Source organism: Gasterosteus aculeatus, chromosome 9 (genome assembly GCF_964276395.1).
Source record: "Gasterosteus aculeatus chromosome 9, fGasAcu3.hap1.1, whole genome shotgun sequence".
NCBI lineage: Eukaryota > Metazoa > Chordata > Actinopteri > Perciformes > Gasterosteidae > Gasterosteus > Gasterosteus aculeatus.
In genome coordinates this window covers 2,862,407-2,880,985 of record NC_135696.1, presented here as the reverse complement: position 1 = coordinate 2,880,985, position 18,579 = coordinate 2,862,407, and the positions used below count along the sequence as shown (strand labels likewise).

At 41.5% G+C, this 18,579-nt stretch overlaps 1 protein-coding gene across 1 annotated transcript in view; it reads right to left on the bottom strand.

The window, feature by feature from the left end:
• sorcs3a (sortilin related VPS10 domain containing receptor 3a) overlaps positions 1-18,579 on the bottom strand; it is a 159,342-nt gene that overhangs the window by 60,956 nt on the left and 79,807 nt on the right. The window contains exons 3-4 of the mRNA XM_040186967.2: positions 15,061-15,160; positions 8,028-8,186 (exon numbers count right to left, since the gene is read on the bottom strand). Of these exons, the coding sequence (XP_040042901.2) occupies positions 8,028-8,186; positions 15,061-15,160 (259 nt within the window). The remainder of the gene's footprint in view (positions 1-8,027; positions 8,187-15,060; positions 15,161-18,579) is intronic.

Here is an 18,579-nt window from a genome sequence, read left to right as displayed (position 1 = left end):
AAACAATATGGCACAAGGATGTTATTAGTTGAAGGAGGGGAGAAAAGTGATGAAGAGCTCCCTGAAATGAGATTGGATTTAAACAAGTGCGGCTGCTGTCCTGGGGGCCTTACATGAATGCTCTTTGAGCGGATTGGTGGAGGCTCCATAATGATTAGACACTCAGTTTCTCTAGTGTTCAGATTTATGGGCTCTAAGGCCTGTTACGATCATTAGGGGGATTGTGAAAGAAAAAGGGAAATGGGGTCGAGACTATATGGGCATGGGTGGAAATTACACAGGTTTTTTTCTGGTAACACAGCACTTTTGAACCATAAATCTTTGATCCTCTCCTCCCTATTTGTAGAATGACATGTCATAATGGAGGTCTGCCTCTCTTTTCACACTCCCATCACTAAATTACTGATGTTATAATATTCAAGTCCTGGGGTGGTAATAAACAAACGGGTTACACACCATTGTTACTAAGAATAAGTGGCCTTAGTTTGATTTGTTTGATTGTTTTCAAGGTCAAACAATCCGAATGAACTGTGGGACACACAACTGTTCACAGCAAAAAAGATGCCCCTCAAAACAACAATAAAATGTGCGTGGGTTTTTGCAGAATTGTAAAGTAAACTAGATGAATCTCTTCTAAAAGCTGAAGAAACATCAAGATGATGATCTAAGACAAAAAATATAATTCATGGGACACATTTGCATTTGCGTAACATGGAGACTGTCGCCCATACGACTCCACTTGATAAAAAATAACAAACTTCCAAATTTAAAAAATAAAAAAGTCATCCCCGTAGCAATTTGAAAACAAACAATTATTGTTTTCCAAATGTATAGACTGAATAAGAAAAAAAAAAATCAAAGCCTTTATTCTCTTGGTACTAATTATTTATTTGTTCATGTTTGTTATGGTGGGAAACCACAGTAGACACCTAATTTTTTCACCATCCCAGCTCTCGTTCCACTTACTCTCCTAATCCGGAGCTTTTAAACACAGTTAAAAGGGCTGCGGCTACCCAGTGATTTGAAAACCCCTCACTTGGACTCAACATTGGCATTTCCCATTTAAGGACGTGTTTCCAAGGAGGACAAGCAATGTCAAGGTTGGGAGAAGATGTTTTCCCCCCTGCTGCACAGGGTGTTTCCACACCAATAGGCTCAGTTGTGGCAAGACGGCCACTAAAATACATGTCAGAATTACCCGTTGCCCAACAAATGGATACCTTGACCCCCGGCTGTAAGAAAACCCTCATTGAAGACCCTGCATGCGTCCTGCCAATCGCAACACACACCAGATGACTTGTGATGGCCACACAGGTTCATGTCAATTGCACACTCATTTGGAATTTGTTCATGTGATTTTAACCTGACAGTTTAGGTGAAGTGAAATATATTGGAAAACTGGAATCCCATCACCCCCACACAGAACCGAAATATGCGAAGCGCCCAAGCGTGTTCCCTCACCTTTATCGATATGGTAAAGAGTTTCATTCTAAGCGGTGATTTTAACCTAGTGTGTCATATCAGGGTTGCTACGGGTGCAGCGTAAGCGGGGGCTGGTGACGAGGGAAATACACGGCAGGCCAACAAGAATCTGATAAACAAGCCAACAGAAAGATGAACTGATATCTATTCAGCTGCTGCAGCACCAACAGAGGATGTCAGCGAAGCCCATGTAGGAGATAGAAATGAGTCATTTAATAAGAATCTGAGCACAATCCATCAATCCTCACTTGCTCTCATTTATTGGTTCATTTCCTTCCCTGTGTTCCTTTGTCCCGACTGTTCTCTCACACCCCCTCGCCCGACACACCTCTCTCACCTACACACACACACACACACACACAAACACATCTAACATGTCCCTGTACTTTTGGCCTCTTCTCTCTATCTCCTGCACCTGACAGCAATGTTTATCTTCTGTGAAGAGCTAAAAGTGAACCGACAAGCCCACACAGCTTGAGGAGAGCAGTGGCCATGCATGCAACAAAGAAAAGGTTACAGCAGATGGTGAAATATCAGAGGCCCCTCCTTCAGTCTGTGAATTCTAAACACCGGTAGAGGACACACGGTGTACACGGGAGGTTCAACGTTCGCCAGATATTTGAACACAGTGAAGGAGCCCCATGTTGGTGGAGCGCTAGAGCATAGATGGAATTGAACTAGGTATAGGCCTATCACTAATCTGAATGCACCAATGCATTGAGCCTGGAATCGTTTGTGAGCGGTCCACAGGTTGGAGTAAGATCAGGTCGAGGGGGGGGGGGGACGATTAGGCTGTGGGTAGGCGCTTAACATTGAAAAGCAGACGACAAAACATAAAGGTTACTCGAAATGTTGAAATATCGACGGTGCCTCCTTCCGCTTGTGAATTCTAAACACTTTCAGAGGAGACAGGGTGTTTACTCAGGCCAAACAGAATAGACTTGCATAAAATGAAGAAATCCTACTCTGGTATGCCGACCCGCGTGCAAGCTAACTACCCTAAGAGGGAAGTAAGCAAACCATCAAGGCAGCATGGGTGGTTTCATTTGTTTGGTTTAAGGTCAAACAGTCAGTCTGCCTCATCAGAGTTTGCCCTGAAGCTCTTGGTACACATGGCCTTAACATTACCTTTACAAGTGGATGTCTCGAAGTATTTTACACAACATTTCCGCTTTCAAAGACCAAACGTGCTGTAGCTGTTAACCAGAGACAGAAGTAGTACCCTACATAGTTGTAAATTCAAGAACATTTCATGAGCAATGGAACAAAACCACTGACACACCAACAACACTACGATGATGTCCAAAAGCAAAAGATTCCCGTTCTGTAGAATGTTCTGTGGCAAGAGAAAAACCTTTAAAGAACAGGCCAAAAGACACTGAGGCTGTAGTCCAACTTGGTGGCAAAGTCATATTAAACTATTTCATAATATTACTCTAAATCAAAACAATCCAGACTCCATCAAGTCTTATGTCGTGTTCCGGGCCAAACAACCGCCCAAGATGTCCGAGGCATTCTTGGTAAATATATCTAAAACTTTTTGAAATTTGCAGATCTCACAGACAAGGTACATGCGTACGTGCTTTTGCTGACGCAAAGGACGTAAGTTGATTAGGTAGTGCTTAATAGTGGCCCAGGAAACAATTGATACACACTGCTGAGAGAACTTGTGGTTAATTATGTAAATATGTGGTCCAGGCCACCTCTGAATGTCGAGTGCAGCCTCAGTGAGTCAGGAGTTTATTCACACCTGTTCTCACAGCTGGCACAGTTTAGGTTTTGGTATGAAGGGATCGGCGGTTAAGTGGTACGTTGACATTTCTTTCCTGACCTTGAAAAAGTTTGACAACAACCGCTAGTTCTTTCTACTTTGGTGAAGGATTACTCCACAAAACAGCCACACAATATGAATCATTGTACTCGCATATAAGAAATGTATTTTCCAGCAGTAAAACTCTGCTGCTAAAACTAACAGCAAAGTTTCTTTCGGTTGACACTCTGCACCCTGAGCTTGGCAACACAACTCCATCTGCTGTTTAGACAACAGAGTGACAACACATATCTGCTATTCCATCAGAACAAGGTACCCCATCTGTTTTGCCTGCCTCTCCTTGCCATGTAACCGTCAGTGCTCTACTGTATCCATAATTTCCTTTTGATTTCAGAGCCCCCTTCACGCTTTCATCACTCAAGAAACAGAACCACAATCACATATATCCTGATGAATCAAGCTAAGCTTGACTTGCTGTCATCTTTCGCTCTCGCACATCTTAACTTTTCATTTCCTATACACTGGCACACGCATGCCCCTCCCATACAATGTCCTGTGCTATCCAAGGATCATTGTGCTGACCTTTTGTTTGGTTTTACCCTATGACTGTGCATATGCATTTTCAGGATATCGATTATGACCCTGACTAATCTGCCAGTGCTTTTTTCTCCTTTTAATACTAAGTATACTACTTGCACTGCCTACAATGAACCTACCAAAGACAGCTCCCCTTATGATCATTGAGTCATGATCTATGGTATTATTACTGTTTGACTGTGAGCCATCCATCACCTGTCTAATGACATTAATCTTCCTGTCTGTAGCAGGCAGCCGACTCAGTGCCGGGGAGAACATTGGCTGAATCCTGTATTCGTTTAATTTCACACTCAGTAATAAAGCTGCTGCAGCCACTGAGACACCAGCTCCCTGCTACGAGAGCCTCTGCCTTAATGGATTGTTGCACCGTTGGTGGAAATACAAATTTACAAATGAAATGTTTGTGTGGACCCATGGGGTCCCATGTTGTGTACCGGATAATGCAATTACAGCGCAGCGTGGACACGCATTGCATGTCTGTGTGCTTCATAAGGTTAGGGCACTTGTGTTTCGCTGAAGTGCAGGTTTCTTTATTTGCTGCTTGTGAGAATGAGATGAGAATTCGGCAGTGCTCAGCCTGTGTTTCTGCAGGATAGTCAGGATGAGAGCAGCCCGCAGGCTAGCAGGAAGTACAGGCCCGTCTTCACTGGGGCCTGATAGAGACATTTTTAAAACTGTGCAAAACCAAAATATATTAGCAACATATTTAGTTGTGGTAAGGCTGAAACCAAATAATTTAAAATGCATTTAATATGATTTGACTGGGGAAAAACCTGAAAGGATGTTTAGGATTATTCAACCAGTTTTCCATGATGTTACCATCATAGTCACTGAACACTTGTATAATGTCTTCTGTGGCTTTGTTTAGTCTGAAAAAATAACCTGCAGGGTGTCATTAGAGATTGATCTCTAAAAAAACCTGAGCTGCCTGCTTTTAGGGAACACAGTGTCCGTTAAAGTCTGACGAAAGATCTCAAAATGATCCAGTTAATTTCCATGAATGTATCTGTACCCAGAGAGGTTTGCAATGAAACGTCTCAAACTATTCCATGTGTTCACATGTAATGTGGTACAGGTAGAGCAGTTTTTTTCTTTTCTGTAGGTATTTGTGTGGGTTGTCGTGGCGCAGGGGTTAGAGAAGGTGTGCTGGGAAGCACAAGGTTAGTGGTTCGATTCCAGGCTGCCTCATGTTCCATGTCGAAGTGTCCCTGAGCAAGACACCTAACCCCTAATTGCTCCCTGGGCAAAAATGTGGAAAAGCCATGGGTTTAAAGTGTAATGTGAGTCGCTTTGGTTGAAAGTGTCTGCTAAATGACATGTAATGTATTCAACCCTCCGGTTCCCGTGAGTTCCCACCGATGGAAATACTGCCACTATACCAATATAACTACTCTGGGTGAATATAACATTGCCGACTTAGACAAATATATTAGCATTAACTTCCCCTGTAGAAACCTTTTTTTTAGCCCTAAGCTGCACTGTGTTAAGCTTATAATGTTTAGTACGTACCAAATTTTATTTTAATCAACCACACGCAACTTTACGAAAACAAAACAAACGCACTTTACAACCCTTTGATAAAGGTCATAAGGAACATAGCGAGTCATAACTTTGATAACGTAATAATAATGATTAATATTAAACACTAGCTGGCGAGGTATTCCATTTTGACATAGGTCAGAATTCAAATTCACTGAACAAGCTGATTGCAAATAACGTTTCATTACAGTGTGCAGCCCTGGACTGTCGTCTTCGTTGCAATCATTGGAGGAGTTAGTGATTACTAAACTGTTGATTAGAGAGTCACAGCCTTGTCTTTCAAGTTGAGGCAGAAGCAGCACTGTGGTGATAATCGTTATGTTTACAAATCCCAACAATTCCACTGAAAGTGACATAAAGGCCAATATTAATCTCATTTCTTCAGCTTTAACGAATGTACATGCCTCATTATTCCAATCATGCCAGCCCATCAGAAATATTGAAATATCTCCATCTGCTGGGAAAGAAATTCTATCAAGAATAAGCAAAGGCTTAGATGCCCAATCTACTGTAAACTCAAATGGTTCACAGGGAATACAATTAGACCGTCCTTATTAATGTGTGGAGCTTCTTGCCTCTACTGTTCTTCTACATCAGCCTGTTTAAATAACTCACTCACTTGCCAGCACCAACATTGGCCTTATTCTCACAAGCTAACTTGGGACTGCATCAACAAATAACAGTCTTCACGAACCCCTCACGATCACGAGACGAGAGTCTTTAAAGGTCACCGAGAGTTGTGATTCTAAAAATACCTCAATTTGCCAAAGGAGGGGACAGCTGTGAATGTTACAAAAGAGAATCAAGAAGTACAACCAACTATTTACTGCAGGCTATTTGTCCCGACTTGCATTGTGAAGTCTCACTAAACAGTTTCCCCTCCCAGCCTCAAAGTTAAGTCCTCAGGGCGACACTAAACCTAAGCACCAACACATCACAGCTGATTCATTCACACTGACCTATAGTCTGGAAACCATTAGCCGGTTACAAGCTGAAAATGAGCATATTAAAGCTCCTCGCTGCTGGCACAACAGTCCAGACGAAGGCGCCAAGGCCTGCGAGGGGGTATCAGGTAGAATTAAGCCACCGATAGGAATCTGTGTGAATCTCTTTTAACTAACTAGATGACATATGCTTTATTTGTAACAACAGCCCCAGGAGGTGGTTGCAGTAGGTGGATAACACTTTCATGGAAGAAATGTGTCTAGCGGAGGTAATAGTCACATCAGGGCCATTTGCTGTTGGGTGCAAATGTGTCCTGATTGAGTATGCAAATTATAGCCGTATTAGTCACATGCTCATAATAGATGTACTCTTCATTCGCTGCACACACACTGCGACTACTTTGTCGATGCTGAGTGGCAGAATCAGAGTCTAAGCCACCTCTACCTCATTGAAGTGATTCTGTGCTGCTTGACGAACGTCCTGCCTTCATGACTAAGAAGCAGCGAGATCAATAACCGTCATTGATCCTGTGGGTCTGTTTCATGGGCGGGTAAGGCACACCTTATTGTTGTATCATTTTTATGGACAGTTGAAGCCGCTGAGGGCTGTTTTTCATTAGCATTAGGAAAGCCTGTTTTGCATGGTAGTTCTTACTCCTTGCAATCCATCAGAATAATTTTCTGTTTTGCCCAGAACCTTGGCTGAAGGCCGGCATCACCCCTCTTTAACTACCCAGAGTACACAGGGATTTGAACTTCTTAACCCTGGCTGTCTCGTTCATCTTAATAGTTCCTCTTGGAGTTCGAAATAGAAGCAAAGCAGAATGTTAATGCTGATGCTGAGTGTTTTAGAGCTGGATTAAAGTTGGGGAGCTCAACGTAAAGTTTCATTCTCGCAACGTTTTTGCTTTTTGTGACTGAACACAGTATGTTGAGGAATAAAAGAATTAGAGCCAGATGTGAGACCACAGAAGAGGAAAGCAGCTGCTACGCAATGAGAAAAAAACAGTTGTTCTCATGAACCATGTCCCAGTCCCCCGTTGACCCAAATCGGTGTATATTGTTTTAACTTTTGCTTGTACATTTTAATCTTATATCACTCTTATATTGCACCAATGCACCAAGTCTAATTCCTGTATGTGTAACATATGTGGCAATAAATGGCTTCTGATTCTGATCAGCTCAGCAAAAAAAAAACATGTACTAAATATAATATAAATATAATACATTTATATAAAAAGAATAAAAACGAATACAGTACTACTGAAGTCAGAGCAGTCTCTGCTATTGTCCAAAAAAAGCCAGGATTATAAATAATGACCACTTTCTTTAGTATAATGATGCGCATGATGTATTGTGCATGTATGTGTAAACAGGGTTTCTTTTGTCAACACAAATACAATTTTTCCTAAAAGTACTGCAAAGGTTTGACAGTAAAGAGCCATGTTTCCAAATAATAATATATTATTCTTATAAAGTATTGTGTTGCTAAATTGCTGGAGAGATCAATAAACCCCACTAACAGGAGGTCAGAAACCCCAAAATAAAACACGCTAATATATCGTTATATATTAGTCAGCTGTAGAAATAAAGGTCTGTCTCCCATCACCATTGATTAGGTACTATAGTACCAAGGAGCCCCAAGCTGAAGGTAAATCCCCTGCTGGCGAGTGAAGACAAGAGGACACACTCACCTTTTGGTCGTGACTGTAGGCCAAGGCCCAATCCTCTTCAGTGGGGTGGAACAGAAGGCTGAGGACGTAGAACGTAAGGCGGTACTTCTGGTAACTGGCGCCCTCGTCAGAGCTGACGAGCACGCTGCTCTCAAACTCTGGATCAGTCAACACCATGATCTGAGAAGAGACAGCATGCAGGTAGGTTATGAGTTTATCAACATGGAGGGGAAGTGAGTTTCAGTAAAGAGGTGGAAAGAGAGACAATAAGGAGATTAGAGGCAGCAGAAAAAGTCCTATCAGGCTTATTCTTTGCTAACAACCATCAACATATTATATCGACAGACGTATCCAACTTCAAATGTCGCTTCTCCTCATCCCTTTTCCAAAATGACATCAAGGCAATTCAGATCAACAGCAATTGATATAGTGTGTGTTCCTAGAAGTGACCATAAAGAACAGTAAACAGCCCTTATATGAAAGAAAGGTGATGGAAAAGAACCAGGATTTAGCCGTGCATGAATTACTAGACTCACAGTGTGTTACTTTCTTCATCCGCAGGTTCGTTAGTGCGTCATTTCTTACAAATTCTCCTTCCAATAAAATTATGATTTTAAATTTAACAGCACCACAGTTGTAGGATCCCTAATTTCATGGTTGGAATATTTCTGCCCGAGCTATCACAGTCATTACAGAATTCAATAAGAAAAGGAATTCCACGATGCATATTTCCTTCAGCTAATGACATTTGGAGTCTTAGTGGAAGCAGATGAAATGGTGACAGCGTCTCCTCCTCCACTAAAGAGAGATCAGACACAGGCCATGTTCAATCACTCTTCTCATACATGCTCTTTGCTATTCCTTTATACACTCCTGATTCCTGGACTTATTAGAATTTATAATCTATCCAAAGTACGTGGGTTGCCTGTAGTGTGCAAGACTAACTGACCACTCGCCTCTGTTTGTTGGAAAATGCACTCAAAATAGAAAAATATATAATGATTTTAATCATTGCACTAAGAGGCGTTGAACAAAGAGATGCTTATATACAGGTCCAGCAGAAACAAAGCAGCGTAAGTATAGTTTAGTCATACTAATGTTGGGGTTTCTTGGTCTTGGCAAAGCTATCTTTCAGCTAACTCTACATACTAGGTTTATCATTCTTTCTAAAAACATGCAAACACGGTTAAGGACACAACTGTAGAGGAACCACAGACTTGGGTAAGATTCCTCTGTGTGTTTGTCACAAGCCCTTCACTTAACACTGAATTATTTCTTCCATTATAAATTTAAAATATGGACTGCTGCGGCTTTAAATGTTTTTCTCCATAAGGGTTTTCCATGGTCGGGTTTTCTTTCATCAATCAATTTGAATTGCAAAACAGCAGCATATTTGTCACTGACAGAAATCCTAGCCCCCTCTACCCAGAGCATTAACTATGCTCCCTCCCTGGTGGTGATTTAGATCGATTGTTTTTCGTTAAGCACCGATAAACAGGCAACACATCCTTAACTTGTATTTCTCAATGCATCGTCTTGCCTTTCTTTACCTGTCACTGTGCAATGCCAACCCCCCATTTAAGCAGGAACCATTCTATAAAATTATAGTAAGCATCAGGCTGTATTGTGAATGAGATATTACATTTTGCCAGGTCTTATTTTAAGTAAAATGTCACATTCCTTACAATACAGGTGAATTTATCTGACGCTTTTATCATTGCATTTTTAACCCATGGCTTTACATTTCTGCCCGGAGAGCGATTAGCGGTGTTTAGCGATTAGCGGTTGTTTAGCAAGTGTCTTATTCATGGACACCTCAACATGGGACACGGAGCAGCCGGGGTTCAAACCACCAACCTTGTGGTTCCCAGAGCTCCCGCTCTACTCCATGCGCCACCACCACCCCTAGATTAGATAGAAGCCAAAGGGGTGAATACTGGTCAATCGTGAGTTACTTTCAAAATGACAGTTACCTGATTGCATTCGTAGGAGGTAATTAAGATTTCCCTGAAAGAAAGCACTGAGTGTAGGAGAATGAGCGGGGGAGTAAGAAGGGAAACAACACACGGCCGTTTTATCAGTCTGAGGTTCTGCTCAGCATAAGCTGGAGCACAGAGACAGAAGCCGGTAGTTTTTGGATCCTGAGGTCCGGGGAGGCGTGGATGTGTGGATCGGAGACGGAAGGATAAAGACACCGAGCAGTACATGAATCATGTCATGCCGGATCAATTGAGCTTGAGTCTGTCTTTGTCAGGAGGTTTTAACAGAGTGGTCGCTGCAATATGCTCATTACCCATGGATCAAGAATGAATCACCCACACCACGCTATCACGCTTTCACTTTTTTGCTTCTTCGATGTGCATCCACGTGAGCCCATCTACCGGCCGCTCCGTCAGGCTGTTCAAGGACTCAGTGCACGCCGAGCGCGAGGAAGAAACGTCGACATAAAGCAAAGGAGATGAGCCGTCATTTTTTAAGGGCTACCGCTAAATGTCATTACTATCATTCAAATCTATAATGTAACATTATAAAGGTCACAGTTTCCTTCCACTTGATTTCTCGGACAATGTAAGAGACGAAATTCCTCATATGTTTCCAGAATTATCGCAGTGAACATATAGTGATTTCTCTATTGTGGTGGAAAGGATTATCTAAAAAAAAGCAGACAATTATCTCTCACACTGATTAATTAGGCACAGAAACTGCTTTTTATATGTGGCAAACCAAGGAGACAAAAAAGGAATGTAGCCATCAGACAAGACACTTTCATCCATCGACGAGATGGCAAAACTAAAATATCAGAGATCTGGTGCAGAGGAGGTCGGCTCAGGCAGAGTCAGAAGTCAACCATTCAAGTCAAATATTCTCCTGAGATCATTACATTTTCTTGTGTTTTAATCACTTACTCAGTAACGTGTACACACCAAGTGTGGCTTTTAAAAATACAGTTTGGTTTCAAAACATCTTTATTTAATTTAATAAGAGCTATAATGTTGGTTATGTTGTTATTCATGATATCTTCATTGTTTTTGTACTTGGTGTGTGAATCAAATGTATTCATTAAATCTGAATAACAAAAAGCTGATACCTCATATGAACACAAGAAAGAACCTTGGGGACTTCCCTTGTCATGCATTTAAATATTCTCCACACAAGGTTAGCAGAACAAGTGTGTGATCAGGAGGAATAAGCGTCATGGCAGCCTGTGTGCAGTAGGACCCTTGAAGCGGATCTGATGGTCCTTTACTGGGTCCGGACTACCGGGCCGTTCAGGGAGACAAAGTGAAGGGAAGGGCTTTTTCAGTTATTTCTTTCCCTTTTTATATCTCTTTCCTAGTTTTCAAACTACCCGAAGCTCTTGAAAGACCACCCTGCTCTCCACTGAGCCACAGTCGCCCTGTCCAATTGAAGTAAAAGATAGATCAATCAAGGTCGATTAGAGGGAAAACTGACATAACAAACAGATTATTATTGTCATGTATTTGATATCCATTATTAGAAGAAGTAGTTTTGTGTTTATGTGTTTGAGGCGACGTAATTTAACTATGAAAATTGTGGCTAATTGTGGCAGTTCGAGCAGTAATAATACATTTACAAGGTGACACACACCTATAAAATAACTTGCATGCTGTATCTTCCAATGAACTGTTGTAGTTTAAGTGACTGTAGTTCAATAAGATGACTTGAATCTCACGAAAAAACATTGCAGGCCAAATTACATTGGACCAATAGCACTGATGTGCTTGCTCAAAAGAATCCATGTAGCTAAAAGCTACAGCACTGGTCACTATTAGGCTCAGTCCCAGAGTGTACCGAGTTAAACAAGGGTCCATTTTATCATTTTTTAATTGAACACTCACTTTCGATAAGTTTCCTTTTCTCCCTTAAGCTGCTAATCTTTTTTTCTCAGCAAAAGTTAGAGCGGATCATTTTGAACAACTAGAAAGGGTACGCTAGATTATAAATGATGATCAAAAACCCAGAAAAACTGCTCTGAAATTAAAGAACCTTCAAAAAGATACGCCACAAAAATTAACATTATCAATGTAAACAACAAATACGTCTACTGTTTATTCTCACAGCTGTTATGATCACTGGAGGAAGATTCAAGCTCTTATTAGAATAGAGTCCTAACAGATACTTCTTTTTTGTCTCGGTATTTCATGAATTGATTACTTTCAGTATGTAAAAAAATAAATTCAACAAAAATAGTGGACTTTAAAACAAGCGGCTCATACTTTTTCTGTGTATTGTAGGAAACACTAAAGAATATTGTTACCACCTTTTCATGACTGCTACTGTACATTATGTTGAAAAGAAACCTAACGATGTGAAAACAAACGTCTGCCGATGCAGACTAGACTAGACTGCTGTAACTGAGCCGCTTGCAGCACTGTGACCTCATCGGCCTTCATTCCACTCGTCCATCACATTGTTGCCTGGAGCACCAGACCAGCAGAGCTCCAGACAGTAGGGCGCATCGGACTTACTGAAACGGAGGTGTGAATCACAGCTCAGGGGTTCAGAGCCCACACTCTCACAGAAGGTGAGGAAGGTTAAAGGTTCATAAATAAGAAACGAAACATACAATTTGGGCAGACGGTAGAAAATGCCGTGCAAACCACACAGTGATCAGTTAACCAAATTCTTAGAATGTTAGAAAAATAAGTACATGAAGTGTAACTGACAGAACTCTCGGGCAGACTAAAGACTTTGGCAGATGGCAATGCTCATTAGTTTTTTTATTCTGGCTAAAATTCCATTCTTTTGGCTTTTTCTAGAAATATCCATTATGCAGGAAGGAAACAATGCAAGAAATAGATACGTCCATGAGTCAACTGCACCATACGTTTGAAAACAGGTAGAGATACACAGAAAATGATTTACAACACAAAACTCAGGGATTAAAATTCTCTGACCTGTACCTTTACACACAACTGTATCATTACTTATCTTTTGGACATCATATTCTTTAAAATTGCTGATACCTTGGTGTTATCTCAATAAGAATTCATTATATTGACTTGTTTTACTAATTGATCAGCTATTAGACTCATTATGGGTTTTTTGGTAAAAGGGAAAATAAATCCATAGAATTAGAGCAATGGAATCAGCGTCTGCAGGCTTGTTTAACCTATGAGTCCAAGAACGTGGCCCAATATAGAACAAGCAAAATGAACAAACAACCGCAACAACAGTACGTCTGCTGCAGAACATAAGTACTGAATAGATGTAGTTGTAAAGTATATTAGCTTGGATACATCACAATGTTACATGATGTTACATTTAAACTCAGCTGGTTTAAATCCTGCTTATCGGATCGATCCCAGTTTGTGCTTGTAAACGGTGAATCCTCAAAGACCACCAATGTTGGTCACGGAGTCCCACAAGGTTCTGTACTCGGACCGATATTATTTACCCTCTATATGCTTCCTTTGGGCGATCTTATGAGGAAACACCGCATAAACTTCCATTGTTATGCAGATGATACTCAACTGTATCTGTCGATCAAGCCAGAAGAGACGGACCAGCTAGTTAGACTTCAAGAATGGCTTGGAGACATCAAAACTTGGATGACCGGCAACTTCCTGATGCTAAACTCTGAAAAAACAGAAGTTATCTTGATAGGCCCAGAGCGCCTTCGAAGCCAGCTGTCACATGATACAGTTTTTATGGATGGAATTGCTCTGGTACCCAGCATGACCGTCATGAATCTGGGAGTTCTCTTCGACCAGGATTTGACCTTCAACTGTCATATAAAGAAGACTTCAAGGACTGCCTATTTTCATCTACGTAATATATCAAAAATCAGGAACTTCCTGTCTCAAAGTGATGCAGAAATATTAGTTCATGCGTTTGTCACTTCCAGACTGGACTACTGTAATTCTTTGTTATCAGGCTGCTCTTGTAAATCTCTTAAGCCTCTCCAGTTGATTCAGAATGCTGCAGCACGTGTATTAACAAGAACTAAGAAAAGGGATCATATCACTCCTGTATTAACTTCTCTGCACTGGCTCCCTGTTAAATCAAGAATAGATTTTACGGTACTTCTCCTCACCTACAAGGCACTTGCTGGTGAGGCACCGTCGTATCTTAAAGAGCTTGTAACACCTTATTGCCCTAAAAGGCAGCTGCGCTCCATAGATGCTAGGTTACTTGTTGTTCCTATGGTTTTCAAAAATAGGCTGGGGGCCGGAGCCTTCAGTTATCGAGCTCCTCTTTTGTGGAACCAGCAGGAACCCTGTTTTATTAAAGCACATGACTAATTCAGCTTTTCCGGGAGTTTTTTTGTGCTTTCTCCCCTAGCAGGTCTCCGTAGATCGTAGTTCCTTCGGGACCTTGGTCCTGACCCCTACCGTGGCCCTGCTGACGCCTGCTGCTGCCATCATCATTATTATTTTAGATATTAATCATATTACTGTACTCGTAAACCAACATTACCCTCTCCTAAAGTCTCTGTGCTCTCCCTGGTGGTTCTATCTGATGGTGGTTGCCCCTGCAGTGGTCCAGCTGTGCGCCTGGCTTACTACTCATAATTACTTGAATCATTTCTGTAATAGGAATTGCATGTATTATACATTGTTCATTCTGTACACATGGCATCCATTGTAGTCAGTCCATCCCGGGAGTGGGATCCCTCCTCTGACGTTCTCCCTAAGGTTTCTTCCCTTTTTTCCCTCTTGGAAGGGTTTTTTCATTTTTTGGGGAGTTTTTCCTGTGCCGATGGTGGGTTTCGGGACAGAGGATGTTGTATGAGTACAGACTGTAAAGCCCTCCGAGGCAAATTTGTAATTTGCGATTTTGGGCTACACAAAATAAAATGAATTGAATACAATATAACGTTTTCCCTTCTTATTAACATATTAGAAAGTGTATAAATAGGAGAAACATTAGCAACATAGTTTAATAAAAGCCTGGTTCTCTTTTGGAGGGGACACAACTGTTTGGGAATTCATAAGATATAAGCATTCTAAACAAGAAAAACAAAGCATATACTCCATATCAATAAACAAGAGAAGGCGCACAAGCTCTGGAAGATCAACCAACTTCTCACCTTTCTCTTGTTAGTTGGACAGACGTACAGGTAACTCAGGACAGTCTTGGATCCGACTTTGTCGTTCATCCTCTGGTACGTGGAGCCATAGTCAGTAGATCTGAATGGAGGAAAAAAAACAGACTAAAGATCTACAGTAGACGTCAAAGGATACTGATTTTGGAGGTGTGAAAAATACCGTGGGGTAAATAATACGCAGAGTCAGGGTGATATAGTACTGCTTATACACCGTATGATTACTCTGTGTAAGTGTAAAACCATCAGCAATAGAACAAACGAAGGTTAACCAATCATCTATATCTGCCAACCAAAAGGAACCATTCCAAAATCAGTGGGGAACCAGCACTCTAAATAATTAATCCCCCGATGACTACTATGAAATAAAATATGTCAAGTGCAGAACCATGTGGATGTTCCTGAACTCATGGGCTTAATAATTGAACAGTGGGAATGAGTCTGTTAGCCAGCTGAGTCCCTGGAAGCTCTGCATGAATCCATCATCACTGGTAACTACCCAATCTGCTTTCAAGTAGAATATTACAGCATTTACAGGGCTGACTGCTTTTTCCTTTTTTCTGCGAAAGCTGCATTCGTGTGCCTAGAAATTTCAAATGTTACTCTCAGTGGGGGCCTAAGCACCCACCCACAACTTGTGGCACAACTCCCATTTGGATTTGCAGTCTACTTCACCGTGTTATGAGGAAAGAGAAGCGGATACCTATTTCATCTTTGATTCCTTTTTTAATCAGATCCTACAGCTTGAGCTCTTTCAGCGGGGAACGTGGCTTCAGTGCAATTGCACAGAACTTTCTCTCATTTAAATTCCTTCCAGAATGCCTCTGAGAGACACAGTCGTTGCTATGATTGCAAAGCACAATAATGAGTCACACGGACGGCACCATTTCCCACAAGAGCGGGGGGATGTGCTGCTCTGAGAATATTTTGGAATTTGGAGCAGGGGCACTGAACTGTTGATGCCTCCTGAGAGGAGACTGCAGATAAAGCACAGACACAAATGGTCTTCTTGGCATGACATGGTTTAGCACAAGGCAGGTAATGCATGTGATTAGATCTGACCCTCCACACAAACACTCATATCCTGTACAAGAGCAAAATGAACCAAGATACAGGACACCAATGGTGTTAATATGGTGTTATGGCGATTAATAGCATAGCATTCGTTGACAAATTGTAACCTGAAGAAGAAGTGTGTGCTTTTCAAATGAGTGCGAGCGTGCGTTTGTGTGTGTGTGTGTGCTTTCTTCAGCTGTGGTAAATCAGGATGCTGATTAAAAGAATAAACCGGTGTTCCTTGCACTGCCCACAATAAAGCGCTACTCTAAATGTGCAGTTTTTACTCACAACACAACGCCACAGACGTGTGAATGTTCATTTCACAACCATAAGCCATCTTCAGTGTTGTTCCTAAAATGGTGGTAGGACACATGACCGACCACAGACCACCTGTGACCGCTGTGGCCGGGCAGATGCAGGGTGGTCTGAGCCCTGCCACCAGTTGTCACAGAAAGAATGAATACACAGAAATGGTGTCAGAAAATGGCTGATGTGTTCAGAAAAGTGTTCTCTGTCGTCAAGTGGCTGCGGTTTATGATTTCTTTGAAGAAATGTTGCATCCAGAGGAAGCCTGGTTTGGTCCGTATGGCGAGGTTATGGTATGTGAGTGTGTACGCTATCGACAACTTACATGGGTTTGTGATGTTGATGGTAATTGGAAATGACAGAAACACAGCGATCGAAGCCGAATGTGTGTGTTGTCGGGACGTTGGTCTGCCTCCATCACCTCATGTTACAGCATGGTAACAGATAGACCCTTGTCGCAAGGATCTGTCAAGTCCCAGAGGCTGAAAACACCCGTCTTCTTGTAGGGTCTGAGTACTCAGCAGATATGTATCGAGTTCATCAGCTTCACACCCCAATACATTTCATTCATAAAGCACTTTTAATAGTACTCAGACTACAGACAGATTTGTCCCACTGCAATACGTAAATAAATGATGGTCACGCCAGATACTTAAAGATACAACTGGCTATTTACTGGGACCAGCCCGAAGGCCTCCTCTGTGAAAATAGTACTGTTCAGTCCTTCTGTGTGTTCCTCGTGCTTCAAGGCCTCAACAAAGGCATGGAGATCTTTACACATATTAGATTAGAAATTGACTATATGATTGAGATAAGAAAGATAATTTTTCCATGTCATATCTTTCTTTTGAAGGGATGAGTCGTTGAGCTTGACAATGTTTTTTAAAAATGTCTTCAATTAAATACATAATGTGCTTAATAAAACTGGAGGAACTGTTTCTAATCCTGCTAATATTTGTAGTATCTTTTACTACTACTAGTACCACCAATACTATAATTATAACACATAACATAACACATACATACACATAGTGCCACAAGGTCGCATTAGATGAAATTATGAGAGAAAATACTCCAGCTCAGACTCCAGCGGAGCCTCCCGTGGACACTTCCAGATCCAGCTCAGCTTCTTCCAGCCAGCAGCAGAGCTCCTCCTCTCTGCTCTAGCAGAAACCAACACTGACACCCCGATGCTGGAGGTCAAGGTCCTATTTCTGGCCCCTTCGGACTAAGAACTGAGCAAGCCAGAAGGTAAGACCTTGCTAGTTGTATTCTAAAAATGGATTCTACTATATTTTTTACTATATTATCCAAGATACAGACGTCATTTTATTGACTGAAGGGGAAGATATTTTCATATCTGTATTGCAATTGGTATACAATACTGTCATTATGGGAATTATTATTCCACAGCTGATTACAACAATAACACGGAGGACCTGTAGCGGCAATAAATGAATCAATGCCCGTTACAACAATGAATTCTGTACAATATTGTGTGAAGGAAAAAAAGTTCTCTCTGTAAATCTGACCTTGGATGGCTGCTTAACAACAAACGCAAGCGCACACAAACCAGAAAAGAGACACATTAGGAACAGAAAACACCAAACCATTGTTCACCAAGTGTCTGAAGATAGAAGCATCATCAGGTGGTTATCTGAGTTGAACCGAAGCAGCGACAACTCAATTGTCTGAGTTGTGTCTGAGCCGCATAGCAACACAGCCAACATGTTCAACCACCTGGAGAATCACCACAAACCACAGTATGATGAATCCAATGTGGCCAAAGCAAACGTGACCTCACTGAATCTCCGTCCAATGACGTCAAGCCAGCGACAGCGACCCTGCAGCGCGACAGCGTATCCGTCCACCTCCCAAAGACACGCTAAAATAACAGTTAAAAGTCAAGTTCCCTAACTGTTTTCCTTTGGGTGCATTCTATGATGGCAAATTTGTTTTCAGTTAGCCCTTCATCTTGGGTAAAGAATGTATTTATATATTGCTTCAGAATAAAGAGTAAGCCATTTTGATGTGAATACCTGTACACTAGCTGGAGTGCAACACAACATGCAAGTGGACGCAGTGTTCTTTTTCATTTAAACGTGAATGTGCAACCAAAAGATGCTGTCCCTATAATGA